The sequence below is a fragment of the Oenanthe melanoleuca genome, chromosome 9 (assembly GCF_029582105.1).
Source record: "Oenanthe melanoleuca isolate GR-GAL-2019-014 chromosome 9, OMel1.0, whole genome shotgun sequence".
In the NCBI taxonomy this organism is placed as follows: domain Eukaryota; kingdom Metazoa; phylum Chordata; class Aves; order Passeriformes; family Muscicapidae; genus Oenanthe; species Oenanthe melanoleuca.
This window is the reverse complement of record NC_079343.1, coordinates 11,005,498-11,025,749: the sequence shown is the minus strand read 5'-3', so window position 1 is coordinate 11,025,749 and position 20,252 is coordinate 11,005,498. Positions and strand designations below refer to the sequence as shown.

Sequence of the window (20,252 nt, the reverse complement as noted above, 5' to 3'; positions counted from 1 at the left end):
GAAAGCATTAATTTTTCTTGTAAGGAAAATACATCTAATGGAGTGAAATAGCTGCACACTGACAACTGGTGCTTTTTACAGAAAACCAGACATTCCTATCCCCAGCCTGAAAAGCGAAACTGAGAACTTTCTACAAAAACTGGTTCTATGTACATTCTAATGCATCCTAGACTAAGACAATTCTAAAATGACTTACTGATCTGAAAACGAATAGCTGAGATGAGGTTCTTAAAGTATTCTTTATTAATATCATTAGAAGTTGCAGAAACAACTTTCTTGTAATATAAAGGCACAGGGAGACAGTTTTGATAAAATATTCCAAACAAACAGTAACTTACAGTACAAAAGGACAATTTTAATGCACATACAAACCCCAAACATCTCATTCAAAAATATTTCACCATGTTCATCAATAATAATGGGCAATGACTAAAAATATAAATTGTTATTGTACAATAAATATCTGACAGGTGCAAATGGAACAAGATTTATTGCTCTCCACAATGTTTTCCCTGTAGCGTTTTTGTTGTAGTGGGGGTTTTTGGGGTTTATTTTCCTTTAACTTCCAAGTTCCTTTCATAAGCAGCTTTAGTAACTTGCTTCTGGAAGGACTAAACCCCAAACAAAATCTAAGAGAACATTCTGACAGTTACAGAACTGTCTCAAGTAGTAACCAAAGCTGGCAGTGTTTATTTCTTTCACAACTTTAACAATCATAGTCCACTCTTTCTTAGGGAAATGTGGTAGATGTTTAAAAATCAACTGTAGTGGTAAGTCAAGGCTTTTATGGCAGGGTGGTAGTGATGCCTTGAGAGGCTGCCTGGAACAGAGGCTGGACAGTGTTAAAGGAATAAAGTAGGGATTTATTAAAAAGGCCTTCAAAGGATACACCTTGGGCAGTACAAGAGCCTGGCCATGGCTACACCCATGTTTATAAGTTTTGGTCCATTTACATATTGGGGTTAATTGTCCAATTACAGCTTCAGGTTATGCAGTCCCATCCTCCCAGACTGCTCTCCTCAGTTCACTGTTTGCACTTTTTGGGCCCACAGCTGCAAGGGTGTCCTTGGTTCTCAGGCTGGAAAAGGATTGTTTTGTCTAACTAAACTGTGAAGAGAACTTGCTGACACTTTATATGAAGTTCAGAGTTACATACTAATGCAGTACAGAATCTGGAAAATATGAAAGCTAAAACTTAAGGCATCAGTAGTATCTAGTCTGAGGGTTAGTCTATTTTCTTCAAATAAGTGGATTTTATGAAGAAAAGTAACATGAACCTTCTCCAACAGCTTGTGCTGGAGCAAGCACATGAAACTGTTCATAAGAGGGGAGAAATTAAAATTAAAAGCTGCACTGGGCATTCTAAATTCAGAAAACGAGACAAGGGACTGGGAACAAATTAAGACTACAGAGGCAATGATGACATAAGAGTGAAAATTTCCAATTCTAAAATATCCTTAATCATAGAATATTTCAAGCTGGAAAAGACCTTTAAGATCATGAAGTCCAACCAGCAACCCAGCACCACCACCATGTTCACCATTAAACTGTGTCCTCAAAACACCTAAGAAATCAAAGAGCACTCTGCACCTCTGTGTGGCTCCACTCTGAGCTTTGAGTAAGGAGGGCAAGTCAGTGAGTTTGCCATTTTCCTCACTTGCAGAACAATTTCCATCAGGCTTCAATGCAGTAAAGGAGGCGGAGCAGCTCTGCCCTTGAAAGTAGCACCCATTACCTTGCTCAGAATTAAGCTTAGCTTGTACAAAATAGTGTTTTATACACACATTTAAGAAATATTAGTCTCCTTCATTACTGTTACTAGAAGTAATATGCACACATTTCCTAAGAGTATCTTTGTATGAACAAGACTTCAGGAAAATGAAGCATAGTAGCTATAAAAAAAAAAACAAAAAGCAAAACCAAAAACTAAGGAGCAAGCCTTCAAGTGAGATCTTGTAGCAGTAACTGAGGTTTTTATAAAAATTGTGATTTATGAGAACAACTCCATATTTACACAAACCTCAACAAGTCAATTTCAACTGTACTGGGAATATTCTGCTCAAGAGAAGGTACCTAGAGTGAGTACAGTTTGCTGGTAAACCAGAAGATGAATATTCAGAAAATTCCATTCATCACTTGGGAAGGATGTAAAACAAACTGCTAACTTGCTTGACATTATTATTCAAATTAGGCTTTTCTGTAGCATAAGACATAGTTTTAGAGGTTCTTCAGAAAGTAACCAAGGACCATCAAAATCTGAATTTTGAAAATTATTAGTTTCACTACAGTATAGAATTCTTTGTTTACTATATATTCAAAAACCAATAAGCAAAACCATTTTCTTTGGCTTAAACTACACCAGACTAGTGATTTTTTATTTTTAGTCCATCTTCTATTATCCCCAATTTAAATTAACACAGACCTTTTTATTGTAGTGTCTTTCCAATTTTCAAATTATCTCTGTTAAAAATAAGAGTTTGTTCTTATACCATGATTTCCTGTTAAACAGCCATGTGTATATACTGGCATGAAGGGTAGGTTTTGTACAATAGTTACATTAAGTGATATTTCCAATGGCAGAACCACAGAAGACATTAAAATGAATGTTAGTTCAAGTGAGATTTGAGCTTATCATGATCTTAAAAAAACAAACCACAATGTCTAAGAACAGTAAAATACAGTGTAAAACCCTCTAAAATCAGACAGTAAACTCAGGAATCCTGCACTCACAGTAGGATGTTCTGCACAGCATTAACATGAAAGCCTGTTCAGTTTGAAACAATGCAGACAGTGAGATACCCGGATGTAAATGCCACTTCAAGGTGTTTAAACAAACACAAATATGAGACAACGATGTCAGAAAAAAGGCCTTTAAAACAGGCCACCAGTCTAACTTGACTTTCCAAGTAAGAACATTAGTTTCACAAAACTGTGACACTAATGCAGTTTTATGTAAAGTACCCTTTGACACACCAGCTGTCAATTAAGCTATCACAGTCTTTTGTGACCTACTCCCTTTTAAACAGTTAGGGAGGACAGTCAATAGTAGCTCAAGTTTTAATTCAGTACCTTGTTTGTTTGCAAAGGAACATTGTAACACCATAAAATTCTATTTTTACAGTATTTAGAAAACTGATAAACTAGGGGTTTTTATTCTCTCTTTTTAACACAGGAGTCCAAAACTTCTGTTTTCTATGTGTCTTTGCAATAGTGTTTTAGCCAGTGCTGCACCAGAATTTCACTGCGGACTACCTCACGTTGTTACTGAGCTGTGCGAGGTACTCCCGGAGCTCCTTGGCGGCTTGGAACCGGCCGTATCTCCTCTTTGGGTTGGCACACTCGTCCAGCAGGGCCTCCAGGCGCCCCTCTTTGGCAATCTCAGCTGGGGGGTCGTGCAGCAGCCCCCCCGAGGTGCCCCGCCACGTGGCGTGTCTGGACAGAAGGTTCTGACAGACGGCGTAATAGTTGTGGTCCACAGTGACACGAGCACAAAGAATCTCCTTGGAGAAGGACAGACAAGCTTCCTTATCACAGTCATCAAACTTGCTCTCGTACCACACGTCCCAGTTCTCAGGTTTATCTGTGAAATGCAAGGAGACAGTTAAACAAGTGAGAGAGTGGGGTAAGAGCATGTGTGTCTGAACATAATCAGATGCTCAATACACAGCAAACTGGTAATATTTAAACTACAATCCAGTTTTGTTTAGATAAACTCTGAAATAGTCGAGCCTAAAACTGCATCTGACAGTCTGATACATCCTTCTACTGAAATGGTCCTGGCAAAACAAAAAATAAGGAAAAGAAAGAAAGAGGCAAAATAGATAGCAAAGAGAGGGCAAGAAAAAAAGCAGCACAGTAAACATATGAAATCTTCATTCACACATGCCCAGAGGAAAATATGTAGCATGAGCAAGTACAAGAGAACAATCCAGAGCCAAAGCTGAGAGAAAAACAAACAAGCAACATGATTTATTTTAGCAACATATATTTGGGTTTTCCAGTTGCCCTGGAAACTACTGCTGGCAAGCGGTCTACCAAAGACTAAAACAACATTGCAAAGTAATTGCTATAAACTTCTGAAACTTTATCTTCTTACTTTCGACATGGCAGTGACCAGAAAGAATACAAAAAAGCAGATATTTCACTTATAATCTTTGAAAAAATTAAAGTTCAATAAGGCAAATGTACAAACCCTCCTTGTTACAGCTTCCTTTAACAGAAAACCTGATTTACATAAAATACCTCATGCAGTAATAACACTTAAAAGGTTGCTAAGTGTGAGCTCTCCTGAGTTCTTGCTAGTTTTTGTTAGAAAACTTTCATCTTAAGTTTACAAACTACTTCCAGCTTTGAGAAGAGGTCCTTATCATGCAGTCACACAGTTCTGCAGATCTCTTAGCAGTGTGAGGTACAAAGAAAAATTAATCTGTGCTAGGCTAGACTCTAAGCTGACTATTGGTGTTCTCATTCACAGCACACTGAGAGTCAGTTTAGGAAAAAAAAAAGAGTACTGAAGGATGATAGCTAAAACTATAAAAACATGATGTAAGATCTGTAGAATTGACAGCAAATTCATTGCGGAAAAAAGTCAGCAAAGGAGAATGAGAAGAAAGGGCTTCAGCAAACTCAAGTGTGACATGCCACACAGAGTACAATTAGGTATTAGTGTACAGTGCAACTGGACAGAAGGTACATATTGAAACATCTTAACAGGCATATTGATCACTCTGGACAGAGACTGTCTGATGGAACTTCCCAAAAGATCCATGAAATCAGCATTAAATGTCAACCACGGCACAAGTTTATACAAGGACTAATAATTTTCTCACGTCCTCTTTTGTTTTCTGTGTTCTTGATTAGATCATAAATCACACCAAGAGCCAAAAAAACCCTCTTTCTCTTAGCTAAGGTGGTCAAGACAGTTAGGCTGCTTATCTGTCTATCTGTCCATTCACCGTCCAAACACACCCTGTGCCAACGCCCTCTCTTCCCACCCCCACCTCTTCATTTATACAGGTTTACAGTACTTAAAGTTATGCTCAACAGTTCATAAAATTGACAAATTAGTCAAGTTAATTTGTAGTCTAATTGCAGAAGAAAGCTAATTCGTTTGTTAATTAGTAGTCTAGTTGTAAAGCAAAAAAAAAGAAAAAAAAATGCATTTACCAATCACACTTACTTTAAATACTGCAAAGAAAGAAAGGAGACACACGGGGTAAGGGGAGTGAAAGAAGACACTTACTCTGCCTGATCAACCTTTTGTCTGCTACCAGAACGTTTTCTGCATCTACAATGATAACCTTCCCATCTCTCGGTCCCACTGCAAAGTTGTCAAAGCTGACATCAAGGAGGTAGAGTGCAAATTCAAAGTCATTATTTGTCAGCTGCTCAGCTATTTCCATTAATTGCCAGGCCAGATCCACTCGTTTCTCCCATGGTGCATTGAAGTAACTCCAGAGCTCTTCTCCCACATAGTTGACAGCCACCATCCTTCCACATGCTCCCAAATACTTTGCGAATGGCCAGCCCTCGTCAGAGGGAAAACTCTGCATAAAAAAATATTTAAAATTTTTATTTAATACGAAACAGCTCAGATTTTAAAAGGCTTTTCAATAAAACTAAGAAGAGAAAGCTGCAAATATCCATCTAACACATAATCCATATATTTCTAAGTTTTGAAGGGAAAGGAAAAACTATACAAAATGTATTTATGTGACCAAGAGGCCTTGCTGGACTAACACAGGGAAAAAGTTGGATGGCCTGAAACAGTACACAATCCATATCTAGCTTTCCATCTGTACACACACACTCACAAGTATTTACATACACAATTTCAGCAACCACCTCTTTCCCTTGGTGTTTTATTATACATCTGTTGTAGTAATGCAAGTATATTTTTCATCAAAGTATTTCTGCATTTGATCTTTTAATTAAAACCAGTTATTTTAATAACCAAAAGAAAAAAAACTCTACAAAGTGGTATGTTCTTCTCTTCACCACCACCCCCTCCATTTTCCCAGTTGATGGGATTTCTTTGAGGTTTCTTAATTTTCTAGTATACCTTAACAGTGTATCTCTTGATTAATTGCTACATATATATGGTGTGTTTGTTACAAACAGGTAACATTTTTATCCACAGTAAAAGCTGTCTCCAACAGTACCTTTCTTGGAAAAAAAAAACCAACTTCTTTTGTTGTGTTAACGTCCTTTCTTGGAAGTTAACACAAGAGACTGACTAGAAATAACACACTGCAAGCAATTACAAAGCAAGCCACAACACACCAGCATGGTTTCCCCAATTCAGTTCTGCTGGATGTGCCCTAGGACTTCAGTATGAACAGACAAGCACTTAAAAGTTACCCTCCAAACTATGGAGGAATGCAAGAGGAAGAAACTACGAAAGCACTCATTTAAGAACACCCAAATTTATAGAAGAATAAGATGTACACCAGTTTTAACTATCAGGAGATACCCCCACGTGCCCATGCTCCTTCCTCGTGTTCTGCCTTGCTGTGGTGTCACCAGACCCCACTCATGATCAATTCCGCAGTGAGGACGTAGCAAAGGCATCACCACAGCTGGGGTGACCAGCATGGTGGGCTTCAGGATCACTGAAAGCTTTATACCTTCTGGAATCCACGATGGCAGAAAACATCTACTGTCAATTGGGCAAAGAGAGTGGAAGGAAACACACCATGCAGAACAGGTCTGAACTACAGACCATGCAGGGAAGAGGTGAATAACATAACCAACCTTGTCTGTATGGTACACCTGAAGAAACTAAAACCATAATTAACATACATAATTGACAATGCTTGCCATTCTTATGGCAAAAGCCATGAAGCTGCTCTCTAAGGTGGCAAACTTTAGAAGAGAAGTAACCATGTTTACAATTACAAAGAACCACCTTTCTTGGCTGGGTAAAAGGACATCTGAGCCATAGTAATAACAAAAAGTTCAAAGTTTTTGACATCTCTGCATGCCTGAACTTCAACTCTATTTTTATCACATGATCTACTCATAAGCAAAAGAGGTTGTGATAAATCCTGAGGATAATACAAACTAATTTGACAGGTTTGAGAGCAGTATGATATTTTCAAGCTGTGATACCACGTAACTTAGCAAAACTAAATCTCTCTCAGCAACTAAATCTACCATGCAATAGGGAAGTCATTATCCAGCCTCAAAGCTTATTTACCTGCAGGATTCAGGGCAATTAATGAAGGTGGAAGTACAACCAAAGAGCCACCAGTTCAGGTCAAGTGTCACATTCCACAGTTAAGAGGGTTTGGGAGGTTTTTTTTTTTTACTTGTTTTGTGGTTAACCTTCCAATAACTGAATTCAGTGTTCTCTACATATTCTGAACAGACAATAGAAGAAAAACATGGCTGTGGCATCAATGAATGTCACCAAAGAGGGACTCTATTTAGTCCTGGACCAAAACAAGAAGCAAATAGCTGTTGTCCACGAAATCAAATTATTTGGTTTACCTACTTTATATAAACTTCTCTTTCAATTGGAAAAAAATTGCCTGACTACATTTCCTGATAAACACATGCTTAACTAATTTCACCAACTGTGGATGACATTTTCATATTGCTGGATTTTATCAGCATTAAATTCAATGATGCTTAAATATTTTTATTTAAATATTACTTTGGACCACCCCACTTTTCCACAGTTGTCCTTTTTTATGTTCCAATCCTGCTCTGCTTATGACTTTGCCTCTCTTCTCAAACACTAATTCAACCACAAACAGTTGAACCTGGCAAAGGATGTGCAACCACTGGAAGCAAAGGTGTCCCTCCCTCCCTCCCTCCCAACCCACCAAGCACACTCATTTCAATCCCCTGCACATCACAAGGAAAGCAGGGCTGGTACTTGCCAGGCTGGAGCTCCCTTGGATCAGAGCCTGATCCATACCACATCACCACCTCATGCTAGGATGTAGTGCTGAGAGGAAAAGAGAAGGCCTCACCAGCTGGGTGCAGAAGAGGGGAGGAGCTAAGAGGACTTCTCCTTTCCAGCTGCAGCAGGGATTTATGCAATGCATTAAACTGATTTTCAATGTACAGCATTAGTCACTGATCTTCCAAACACGTATATTATGCTTCCTGCACTATATACACTGAATTTCATTCCAGACAAGAAATTCTAGGAGCAGTTTGGTCTATTCAGAAGTGCACACCTTCCTGTTAGCAGCAGAATAGCTGCATGCCATGCTGTAACAGATATATTTATAACACTGGGGCAATAAAAACATCTTTTGACAACAGGAGAGTGGGGAATCCTGCCAACATCTGCACATGCACAAACAACATCTCTGCTTTGGCTCCCTTCCAACTGGCATGTAACAGCCACATCTACACTTCATTACCCAAGTCAGTAGCGGAAGGAGGGGATAAAAATATGTACAAGTGCCTCATCCAGTAGTTTTTATATTCACTTGGTGAATTTGACAAGAATATTAATTGAAGTGCAGATCTCTTGTCTTTGCAAGCAGCTGTTTGTAACTTTTTGTACTATTCTATTTTGAAAGCTGTTTTCTAAGAGGAAACTGCAGCTCACTTGACCAGGATTTTTTGGTTCATGTACTAAAATTTTGAAAGCCAGTAAGAAATTAAAACAAATTTATATTATTAATAAATATGTTTTCCATTAACAAGTTGCATTTAGAAGTTTCTTAGGTCACTATCAAAAATCTGATTTCTGGGGAACAATACAGAACTTTATTTTAGGTTTTATTTTAGTAGTCTGCATATTTAATCAGATAATTTTGTACTTGAATATGCTATTTGCAGGCTTAAAAACCTGTATTTGACAATCAAGGCAAGAAACAGCTCTTGTTCAAAACCAGGAGCAGATGTTTGACAAAAGAATCTGATTCTGATGCACCCACTCACATTTTATCTGTGAACATACATATGCCATGGAAACCACAGACAAATTTTTTAAAGTGTTTTAAAATAAAGTAATGCATATAAAAATCTAAAAACAGGTAGCTTAGTAAGATTCCCCTCATTAACACTGTTGTCTTTCTGTATTCATAGAAATATGTATAATCATCTAAGAGAAAGATGGCAAGCAGTAAAGCTGTTCCATTCCCAGTGACACACCCCAAAATATATTCTGCTTGCTCTAATTTGTGTATCTCTAAGATATCTCCCTAAGCAAGGCTTAAAAACCTAAATAAACCCTGTCAAAGGGAAAATGGACATGCTCTTCCTGAAAGAATAATGCTGCATTTATGCCTTTAAAAAATGCACTGTAGTCTCAGAATATTAAGAATTAAAAGAGTGAATTTATCACTCCACTAAAGCACAAAGCACACAATCAGTGCATTTGTCTTCCTCACTTCCATCTGTCTAAACCTGAGAAGATACACAAATGTGCCACTGCTTTTCGTTCAGAGCTGTGAATTAGATCAGGCAGTGAAGACTCACCAGCTCGAAGCTGATAAGGCCTATTGTATTGTGCAGTAACATAAATCCCCTTTGAATTAAACACTTAAAAGAGTATTAGTTTATCATAATGAAGCATATAATTCATCCTCATATTCAAGACCAAAAAGCCAAATCAATTTAACGACTGACATTTTTGTTCTACTGTACTACTAAAAACCACGCTTTTCATTTTCAAAACTATTCCAAAAGATGCTCTATTTGTCACCTCCAATGTTTGCATAAAGTGAATTCCAGCTCAGAAAAAACACCCCAGACAAAGCCTGCCCAAAGAGCTACATCTTCCACATGATGAAATTTTAAAAACACACACAAACAGAGGGGGGACTTGTCTCTATAGGACCCTGAGGAAGTTCATGGCAAGATGATCCTCTCCCTGCCACCTTCACTAAATCATCCTGCTGAAGTGCATCGGCCCAGGCACAAATGGGCAAGGCAAGGAGAATTCAAATAACATGCCTGTCCTCAAAAGGAAAATTAGTCCTCTCAGAGTAATGCTGAATCTGCAGTGTAAACAAAAGTAGAACTTGTATTAGTCACCAAAACAAATAAGCAAAGCTCTGGAACCAGGAAGAGCTGGAGAGCAGATCTTACAATGATGTTTTTTGGATCAAAGGACTTACAAAGCACAGTCTAAACACAGATGCCTCCTTTTGTCAGGAACTGATCTGCATTCTGGAACATGCAGCGTAAGTATTCAAATGATTTTTGGATGCTAGTGAGTACAATGAAAACCATGTAATTCTCAACTATATGTCACACCATTTGACATTTACCTAGACCTCCCCCAGAAGTTATGCACATAAAACCTACACACAGAGCATGAACAGTGGATTCCATTGAGTACTCTGGTTACTGGTGTTCCCACTGAAAACATGTTTTTTGATTTATCTAACTTTTGTTCCAGTTTGACTACATTTCAACCAGTTACTACATACAATTCATGCCAACAAGAGGTTCACACCAGACTTAACTGACACACTATAGAAAAAAACTGCACATAACTCTAAATATACAGTTGTTAAGATGAACACTTCAGCTGTAAAAGTTGCATTTCACAATGTCAGCAGAGATACACCTCTTTTCCAAATTCATGAACAATGATTAAACTCAAAAGCCATAGTAAAGGAAATTTAATGTCATTATTGGTTGTCACCTGTTCAAATTGGTTTGTAGTTCATAAAAGTTTTTTTCAGATTACATTTGTAGCAGAGGAAAATAACCACTGTGTATTTACTTCTCATCAGTAATGAGCCTGGAGTATATCACTATAAAGGAGTCCTAGCAGACATGGCCTTATTTTTAAAGTTACTTTGCAAAAGTCTAAAACAAAGCCTCAATTAGTTAATTCAGGGAAGCAAAACGTAACTCCCCCATACATCTGAGATACCAGAACAATATCAGCATTGCAAGGTTTCTAATGTGGGGTAACAAACTTTTTTCTGCTACTGAAAAGAGTGAGAATTTCTCAAGAGAATTTCTGTTTAAGTCTGTATAGTGACTTCCCAGCAGCCTTTAAATTCAAACAGCCATTCATCATAATATACACTCCACAATAACTTCAAAAATTTCTAGACTATTTTAAAATATCCCTTATAATTCACCCTACATGTTTTCACTCAAGGGAACTTTCACTAAGAAAGAAGGATGAAAATACTTTTGATAACTTAAGGAACATAATTAAATATGACAGTTAACATGACAAGTACAAGCCAGTTCTGATCTAATATGTACAGTCACATGTCACTGCAAAAAATGATTCTTCAGTTTTCAATCCAACCACATCAGTAGAACATTCTTGTAACATGAGGCCACTCAATTTTAATTCAACAAAGAACAATTTTTTGTTCCTTTTGAAAGGTTCACAATGGAAATTCAGTCTATTGAAATCCTAGTATCTGTATGAGCCAGGACTTAAATAGCACAAGCCCACCCAAGGACATGTCAGGTAATGCACATAACCAATTTGAATCTGCTACTTGGCTTATGGCATCAGAATTAGGAACAGAAACACCAAATTCAGTAATGAAGAAAGTTGAAAGGGTACCAAGTACTAAAACTGACTTGCCATTCTACATTCTATCAATGTATTTAGAATAGAACTATAGAAAATAACTTCTGATTAGAAGAGTGTGTACGAGAAACAGAAAAGAGGAATTTTCTCATTTACTTCTTATGTATGGATCAGCAAAAAGATTTTGTGGAGCATTTGGCTAAATTGCTACTTTGAGTGAATTCTGTACAAGAAATTGTTTCAAACAGATCAGTTAAAGTTTGAATATATGTTTACCAGATGTCAACTATTGCTCTTCCCATAACAAAACCAAACAGAAAGCCCAATGACAACAAGCAGAGAAACCAGAAGAATTTTAGGTTATGTGGCAACAGACTGTTCATGCAGAGTAATTATACTAGGAATAGAGATACAGCTGTTTGTTTTGTTTTGCTTTTTCCCCGCAAGGAATAAAAATGATCAGAAGTTGTGAGAAAAATAAAGCCATTAAGCTTAAGCATTTAGAAAGCTAAAACCATTTCTGAAGGAGGGGCAATGATTTACAGTCTATTAAAAATGCAGAAATACTGCTATTTGGCACATAGAGATTGGCATTTCTCTTAGAGTCAGAGAAATAAAAGTCCTTGAGACTTGTAATTTACATACAAGACACAAATGCTCACCATCATTCTTTGAAGAATCCTCATTTAAACAGGTTGTTAAAAGCTGCAACTCGAGACAAAGTTGCATTAATGCACTCTGAATTTGACAGACACCTTGAAAAAAGTCTTCATTACATACAAGCATTTTATTTTAACTGCAAAAGTATGTGTACAGATTTCAAGTTTGCTTTGTGTGCTAGTCTAATATTTTCCACAGTGGCTGGTATGGCTCTGTGTTTTGGATTTGTGCTGGAAATGGCACTGATAATTCAGGGATGTTTCAGTTATTGCTGAGCAGTGATTACACAGAGCCAAGGCCTTTTCTGCCCCACACCCACCAGGCAGGGGAATGGGGGTGCACAAGGAGCTGGGAGGGGACACAGCCAGGACAGCTGACCCCAGCTGATCCAAGGGATATTCCATCCATACGGCATCCTAAACAGCACATGCAGCTGGGGGAAGGAGGAGGAAGGAGGGAGGAGACACATGCAGAGTGACAGCATTTGTCATCCCAAGTCATTCCATATGATGGAGCCCTGCTGTCCTGGCAATGGCTGAGTACATGCCTGCCCATAGGAACTGCTGAATGAATCCCTTGTTTGGCTTTGCTTTCCTTACTGAACTGTCTTGGTCTCAACCCACAGGGCTTCTCACTTCTACTCTCCCAATTCTCTCTCCCATCCCAGTGTGAGGGGAGGGAGCTGCGTAGGGCTGAGCTCCCAGCTCGGGTTAAAGCACAACACTCTGAAAACAAAGCAAACACAACTGACATTTTCATATGGCACCTGGCAATTCTGTAAACCATCACCACAGCCAACACAAAGACAAAATTGAGGGTTGCAAGACCAGCTCTAGATGCACCTTTGCCAAAACAATTTTTAAATCCTGTATTTCAGTTTTGTCAGTACAGATGTCAACTGTTTTTCCTGGGAAGTGTAAGAACTCAGGAGAAACACAACCACCTTACTGAAAAACAACTTTCTTATCTAGAAACAATTCCTTATTTCAGCTGTCTTGAGTGACATTGCACTTTTCCTACCTCCAAGAACAAGGATTTGAGGCATTGTTGTTTTTCTGTGTTTAAGTACAAAACATAAAACCTTGCCACTGGCAAAACGTGTCAGACACTGCACATTGCACCCCATGGCTCACAGCACGGCAGCAGCAGCTCAGGAGCTGTTATCCAAAACTGTCACAGCACCTCCAAAGAGGAAATCTGGAGGCTGGCAGGGATCAGAGGAGCACTCTGAAAAGTGAGGTATAGCACCTTTCAGTTCTATTAACAGTAAGTTTATATTCCAACTTGCAAGTGAAGATCAAAATAAAACAAGTTACTTGATCAAGTTGAGTAGCATCTAATATTTAAGCAGATAATCACTGCTGAAAATCTCAAACTTTCTCCACGGCATCTATTTTGCAAGACAAACTAGAAGCAGGGTGGTTTACATAAAGTCACAGGACAAGGATAAACCTGCTTACATCCACAGTGGCTCTATGAATTCTGCAAAGAGTGAACAGTCACACTGCACTCAGACTGTAATCCAAGTTATTTTCACAATTTTTATATTTCTTCCTAAGACAACTTCAGCCAACCTATCTTTGCAAGTGCTTGATGTACACCAACATCATAGTCAGGTAGAAATAGGATGCCATGCATAGATCCTACCCACCCCTTTAAAACACTCTGTTTATTATTGAATTAGTTGAAACAGCAGTAAATTTTGCTGTTGCTTTTGTCCAAATAAGCTGTTCATACATATATGAAATACTGGTTTAGATGTAGCATTTTGATTACAAATCTCACCTTATTTTACTAAAAAGTAATCATCTTTATTGCAGAAAACAATTGTTAGGAATTCATCAGAAGTTAAATCTTTAGCATTTAAATTCTTTAGTTTAAATGTGAATTCAGATGAAAATTGCGAGAGGATTTAATTAGTGAGCAGTTTTGCAAGACTCTACAGAAGAAAAATTAGTATTTTAATACTCTAAAGTACAAAAATTGTACTTGAACAATACTGCATCTATCATTCCATTTGCTTAACAAAGAAAAATGGCAAGAGGGGCTGATTTCTTCCCTGAGTACACCTACACAATAAATAAGTGCGAATGAAGAAGGTTAACAAGAAAGTTATAAAATATACAAATAGCAAGTTAGGATTACAATATGTAATCTACACTAAACTGTGCAGTGTTACACATTTGATACAAACCCCTGAACAGTAATACCATGCTATGGGTTATAGCCCCCCTGAACAATTCCCACAGCAGAAGCTGTAAATCACTTGTGACAATGCAGTTCACAAGCAACACCACTTCAGGAATAATCCATACTCCACACAGGCTTCAAGCTAAAATCCCAGTCTCTGATGAGAAGCCTCATAATCCACAAATTGCTGGCTCTTGTAGACAACTACAGTGAATTTTCTATTATAAATGAAAGACCAAGCTTTGAATTCCTACCAAATTGCCTATTTACATTTGTCTATAACACAATTAAGCAACACAGAGCGTGCATGCCCTGTACACAAGAGTTTAGACATCATCTCCACTTTTAAACCAAAACTGTTATGAATACCAGTGCTCAGTCACTGTAGTGTTCCATGAAAGGCTTGAGGCAAAAACAAGCAATATTTTTCCTTATGCCCTCCAGTGACAGACAGCACGAGTTAAATCCATCAATTTATTGATTGCTTTCTTTTAAATTAAAATCTGATTCTTCATTCAACATTATGCAGGTTTATTTTCTTGGAAGCAGCTTATTTTTAAAACAAGCCTACAAATTTCATTCATTTCATAGCACTACCTGCCTTCATCAATACTGCAGAAAATACACCATAAAATGTTTTACATATGTTACATACAAACATAATCTTTTCTCAGTAGTCAGTTATCAATTCTAGAAAGTAACCATCTCTCAGAGTGTCTGGCATGTTGCTGTTGCAAGAGCTGCAGAAGATGTTTCTCAGATGGAGACTAAACCTGGAGTACTATGGGATTGGAAGACTTCATTCATGTGTTTTACCTATTTCATTCTTAATTGAGGGAAGGTCTTCAGACCTCGAGTACCCAATGCCAAAGTTAATTAACACTCCTCTGGAGAAACCAGATCATTAGGAGTTTTTAAGCACACAAAGCTGACCTGAACCTCCCCAGAAATATTGTCCAAGATACACCTAAACATCAAAATTTACAAGACTCTATTAAACACTTTTGATCTGCTAAAAGGTGACAGAATTGCTTTACCTTGCTATGAGCTGCTAAAGGCTGCCTCACTTCTCTGCTCTCAGCTGCACCCTTATTAAGATACATGTCGAGTAGAGTGCTCAAGTCCACCCAAGATTTTCTTCTCTTCAACAGATTTGCTTGACAATCTCAGGACTCATCCACAGTTCATCAAGAAGCTGAGAGGAATGAAGGCTCCTAATCAACCCACAGCCCACCATTTATGATCCAGCCCATTACAGTAAATGCCACAAGTGTGCCATACACTTTGTCTGTAAGGAATTACACAGAAACACAGCTGTTCCCTGGCCATCGAGGTCTACACTCAGTATGTTGGAACCACTATTCTAAACCAAAAAAGTAAGTTGTATGAAACACAGCCAAAACAAATCACTTCTCAAAGAATTTCCGAGTATACTCAGCAGTGGAGTTTCCTTTCTCACTGGGCTCAGGATGAACTCCACAGCAAAATAGGAGACTTACTGTACCCTCAAGTCTGCTGAGAAGCAATTGAAAACATCTCAGAAACAAAACTAAAGAGATGTACATGGAGAGACTGAAGGGCAGAAGGCACACTACTGAAAAACATATTTGTAATTAAGTTCATAAATTGATTTTCTAGAAATTAGTCAGTAGGCGAACTTTCTGGAGGGTAAAGCCTGCAGCACTGCTTTTTAAGCACTTCTTGGCCTCTCACTAGAGAAACAGCAGATGTTAATAGTTATCATGAGGTAATGTTTTCAAAACATATTTGCAAATATTATTTTAATCATACATTGGATAAAGGCAAGGACAGTTCAGTAGTTAGACAAAACAGTTCTGATTCCAAACCTACATGCTAAAGGCACACTTGGGAGCTCACTTGATAATGTTAAAAACCAAATTTCAAAACTCCCCCTCCAAATAGACATGGAATAGAAACAACTGAGTGGTGCCACAGAACAGAAGTTTCCTATGCATTTTTTGGCTAAAAATTTACATAACGTATGAAAGCACAAATTTCAGGTGTGTGCTGAACCCGTCCCCCTAATTAAAGACTACAGAACCTGTAATCGCTGAAAAGAGAACACTGCTTGTTTATTTGTCGGTCTATTTTCAGGCTACAAATACCTTCTAATTTTTGCCAGCACTAACTATATTTAGTTCACACTAAGAACATGACATAGCACATGAGTCAGTTTCTGACAAGGAAAGCACAACAGCATCGCAGCACAGTCGCTATGCACTCCCTCTTAAACTAGACCTTAAGAAATGACTCACGGACACCCAACAGCTGCCTGGGAATACGGGAATTGTGGAACTCGCTGACAGTGAAGTGTGCGAAAGGCACAAGTCAGGAGGGAGCACCAGCCTCCAGCACTGCCCCGCACGCTCCTGCGGGACCGCTCGGTACCCAACGGCACAGGGGATGGGATGGAGTTAAAAGCCTGAGAAGGACGGCAAATCGGGAAAACACGCAGTCTTTGAGGGAAGAAAGGAGGAGGAGAGCTGATCAAGGCTGAGTGAGCTAAAGAAACGCCTCCTGCCCGGAGGCAGGGACCGGGGGCGCTCTGCTCAGCCCGCCCTGCCGGCATCGCTGCAGCAGAGTCAGTCAGGGCACAGAGGCAGCGGCGGCCCCGCGATCCGGCCGGGTCTGGGGCCAGCTGCCCGGGAGCCCTCGGCCCCCGCCCGCAGACACGGCGAGGGGCGGGCAGGGCCATGCCGGCGAGCGTCCCGCCGGGACGGGCTCTGCCGGCCGCGCTTACCTGCAGCACCAGCGGCTCGGGGTTGAAGGCCAGGGTGATGAGGAGCTGCATGCGCTCCGAGTCCTTCAGGTTGCGCAGCAGGAAGCTGCCCGAGTCCTTGGTCTCGGCGTAGCGGCGCACCAGGCGGTCGAGCAGGCGCTGCGAGGGGCAGTGCACCAGGTCGGACCAGCCCTCCACGGCGCCGGGGGTGAGCAGCCGCACGTCGCCGTTCAGGCTGGCGAACTCGGTGGCGGGCAGCGCCTGCAGCAGGTCGCAGCGGCCCCTGCCGGTGGCGCGGCGGCAGATCTTGGTGTCGATGTCGGCGAGCTCCTGCGCCGAGCCCAGGCGCTTGAGCACGACGCGGCGGGAGCCCTCGCGGGGCTCCCCGTACCGCGCGAAGTACACGTTCTTCACGTTGAAGAAGTCCAGCAGGCGCAGGCGGCCCCAGCTCTCCAGCCGCAGCTGCCCGTTGAGGAACTTGCGGCACCAGCTGGTGCCCCAGCAGGCCGGGCACTTATTGAGCTGCAGGAAGCGCCGCTCCGACAGCTCGTTGCGCTGCAGCGAGGCCAGCAGCGAGTGCGTGTTCAGCACCAGCGCCGCCGCCAGGCTGCCCAGCACCGCCAGCTTCACGTAGCGGTACAGCCGCCCCAACTTCAGCGACACCAGCCGCAGCATCGTCCCGGGCCGCGCCGGGCCCCCCGCCCTCCGCCGCGCTCGCTGCCCGCCCCGGCCGCGCCGCGGCTCCGGCTCCAATAAACTCCCCGCCTCGCCGCCCGCCCGATAAAAGGCGGCCAAGTTACTGAGGGGCCGGCGGGGAGGGGGAGGGCAGGGGAGGGGGGGCGGCGCCTGCAGCGCGCGGGCCCGGGCGGCCCCGCCCCCGGGGTGGGGCTCGGGCTCCGCCGCCGCCGCCGCTCCCGCCGCGCCCCGCCCGCCCCGGGGCTCCTCCCCCGCCCGCCGCCGGATACGCCCCGGGGGCGGGGCCTGGCGCGAGCGCCGCCGGCCGCCAGCGGTTGGCCGCGCGTGACGCGGCGCGGTCGCGTGCGGCCCCGCCCACTCCCACCCCGGACCCGGGGGCGGGGCCGCACGCGCAGGGGGCGGAGCCTGGCGCCCTTCCCGCCCCTCAGCCCCCGGCCCGCCGGACTCTGGGGCGCCGGGGAGGGGGCGCGGGCTGCGCTGCCTGCCGCCATGTTGCCTCTGCTGTGTCCGTGTCCGGCCGTGTCCGCCCTCGCCCCGCTCGCCCGCTGCCCGCGGGAGCCGCTCTGCCCGAGGCCGGCCCGGAACGGCCGTGCTGCCCCAGCAGTGTCCGCCAACCTCCGAGTCCCTCCCGCCCGCCCTCACGGCTCCTGCCGCGTCCCAGCTTGGCTTGCTGCTGCCCCGGGACAGGTTCTCTCTTTCCCAGTGCTGGCAAGGGGCAGTTCAAGTGTCTCGTTGTATCCTTGGAACACTGCACCGGATCCTCTGCAGTGCATTCCCCCTATCCCCGCTCCGGGGGGAGAACGGGCCAGACCCGTGCTGAGGGCGCTCCGTGCTGTGAGGGGTGTCACCGCCTAAGAACCGTTCCATAGAACGCAACAGAGAAACAGACATTAAGAAAAAGGGTGAAAGTCTCAATCTCGTCTGACACTATGCTCTCACAAGTTAAAGACAACCTTCATATTGTGAGAAGTAACTCGCTTTATCACCTGTTCAATCCCAAAAGTGCAGTAGGGATATGGTCCTTGGGAAAGAAGTGTAGCAGGCTGCATAATTTCCAGTTATATTATATGCACTGTACAAAAATTTAGCTGCTTAGTATCTAGAATACTGGATATACGTTTGTCTTTTTATACTGGCATATACTAATATCCACGTGTACTGTGTTTTGACATTTCTATACCTAGTCTAAAGTATTTCTCGTATTGAAGTTTTGTCACTGACCGTATCTGTTTCAATATGCCTTGTTAAATGCTGCTGGTAGGGTGAAAACATTCCATCAGCAAATTCTGGTCTACAAACCAGTGAGTTTATTACAAAGCAATATTTATTACAAAGTAATATTATAAAGTAAGTATATACTTAAATATATATCATCTTCCTTAATTCAAGTCTTCATTACAGGATGCACTGTTTGATGCCATATTTCAAATAATCATAATTGATCCTAAAAGATGAACTGGTTTTTTTCTGCATGGAAACTCAAGACTCACTAGCTAAACAAGTTTGATCTTTATATGTTGGTAGTGGGTTTTTTAATCTAACAATATCTAGTCTGTATGTTATTAAATCACTAACAAATCTAAATATAAACAAATACACTGAATTAATGTTTATTTTCTGCATTGCTTATTTCTCAAGCTTTCTCATTTATGGGGAAACAGCTTGATCCTTCTGAACGCGAACAGAATATTTTAATCTTTACTAGATGAAAACATTTTAAAGTACAAAGAATAATTTAAATAGTTTAATACACTCAACAACAATGTAGTGTAAGTGTTCTTAAAGCATTTGACATGGCAAATTCATAAACAAATACATCTGCTGTTTCTAAACAGATCAGAAAACTTGTTCTGTAGCTATTTCTGGTTTCACTGGCATTCACCGCAGACCGTGGGGGTTGTTTGTGAGGGATAAGGGAAAGTGGAGGCTGCCTTTCTATACAATGTGTCTTTAACACATTGGTTTCACAGATTTACGAATTTTGTGTAAAGAAAAGAGGAGACTGAAGGGAAAATGCAACCATTTGAAAGACTAAAATGCATTTAAAAAGTAAAAAGGTTGAGGCAGAGTTGGATAGAAAAAGGAACAAGGAGGGGGACTGATTGAGTAAAAATGGTTAATGCTGAAAGAAGGACAGATATATGTTGTGTAGTTTTCAAACCCCTGATTTGTGAATGATCCATTTCAAAGCACAAGGGAATGCAAAATAAACTAAATAATGCATTATAATACATGCATTTCCTGTCTTTCTAGAGTTGCTACCTTCTGACTAGCCTTCAAAATGAACTACAGTCGTTTTCCTGTGAAGGCTTCATTCTATATTGCAGTGCAATTCATCAAAGCTTGCAGTGGCTGGATGCAAGCACAGGCCAGCAGTGGAGAGCCAGTGCACAGTGTTCTCTGGTGTGCAGCAGGTTTCACAAAGGGCTGGGCCATAGGGCCATTCCAACAACTCTCTAATATTGCTGCCTCATTGCAGGGATTTTTACA

General features: G+C 41.3%; 1 protein-coding gene across 1 annotated transcript; it reads right to left on the bottom strand.

Annotated features, from left to right (window-relative positions):
• Positions 1 to 220: 220 nt before the first annotated feature.
• DIPK2A (divergent protein kinase domain 2A) lies at positions 221 to 17,838 on the bottom strand. Its single transcript, XM_056499118.1, has 3 exons — positions 17,088 to 17,838; positions 5,243 to 5,546; positions 221 to 3,580 (listed from the first exon to the last, which is right to left on the bottom strand). The coding sequence occupies exons 1-3, from the start codon at positions 17,739 to 17,741 to the stop codon at positions 3,249 to 3,251; spliced, it is 1,290 nt and encodes a 429-aa protein (XP_056355093.1). The 5' UTR covers positions 17,742 to 17,838; the 3' UTR covers positions 221 to 3,248.
• Positions 17,839 to 20,252: the final 2,414 nt, after the last annotated feature.

Bases quoted from the DNA above. Each gene is read 5' to 3' on its own strand.
- DIPK2A (XM_056499118.1), bottom strand. From the start codon at position 17,741: ATGCTGCGGCTGGTGTCGCTGAAGTTGGGGCGGCTGTACCGCTACGTG. The intron at 5,547-17,087 runs GTAAGCGCGGCC...TTTTTTATGCAG, and splicing joins CCGAGCCGCTGGTGCTGCAG to AGTTTTCCCTCTGACGAGGG. The intron at 3,581-5,242 runs GTAAGTGTCTTC...TGCATTTCACAG, and splicing joins CAAAAGGTTGATCAGGCAGA to ATAAACCTGAGAACTGGGAC.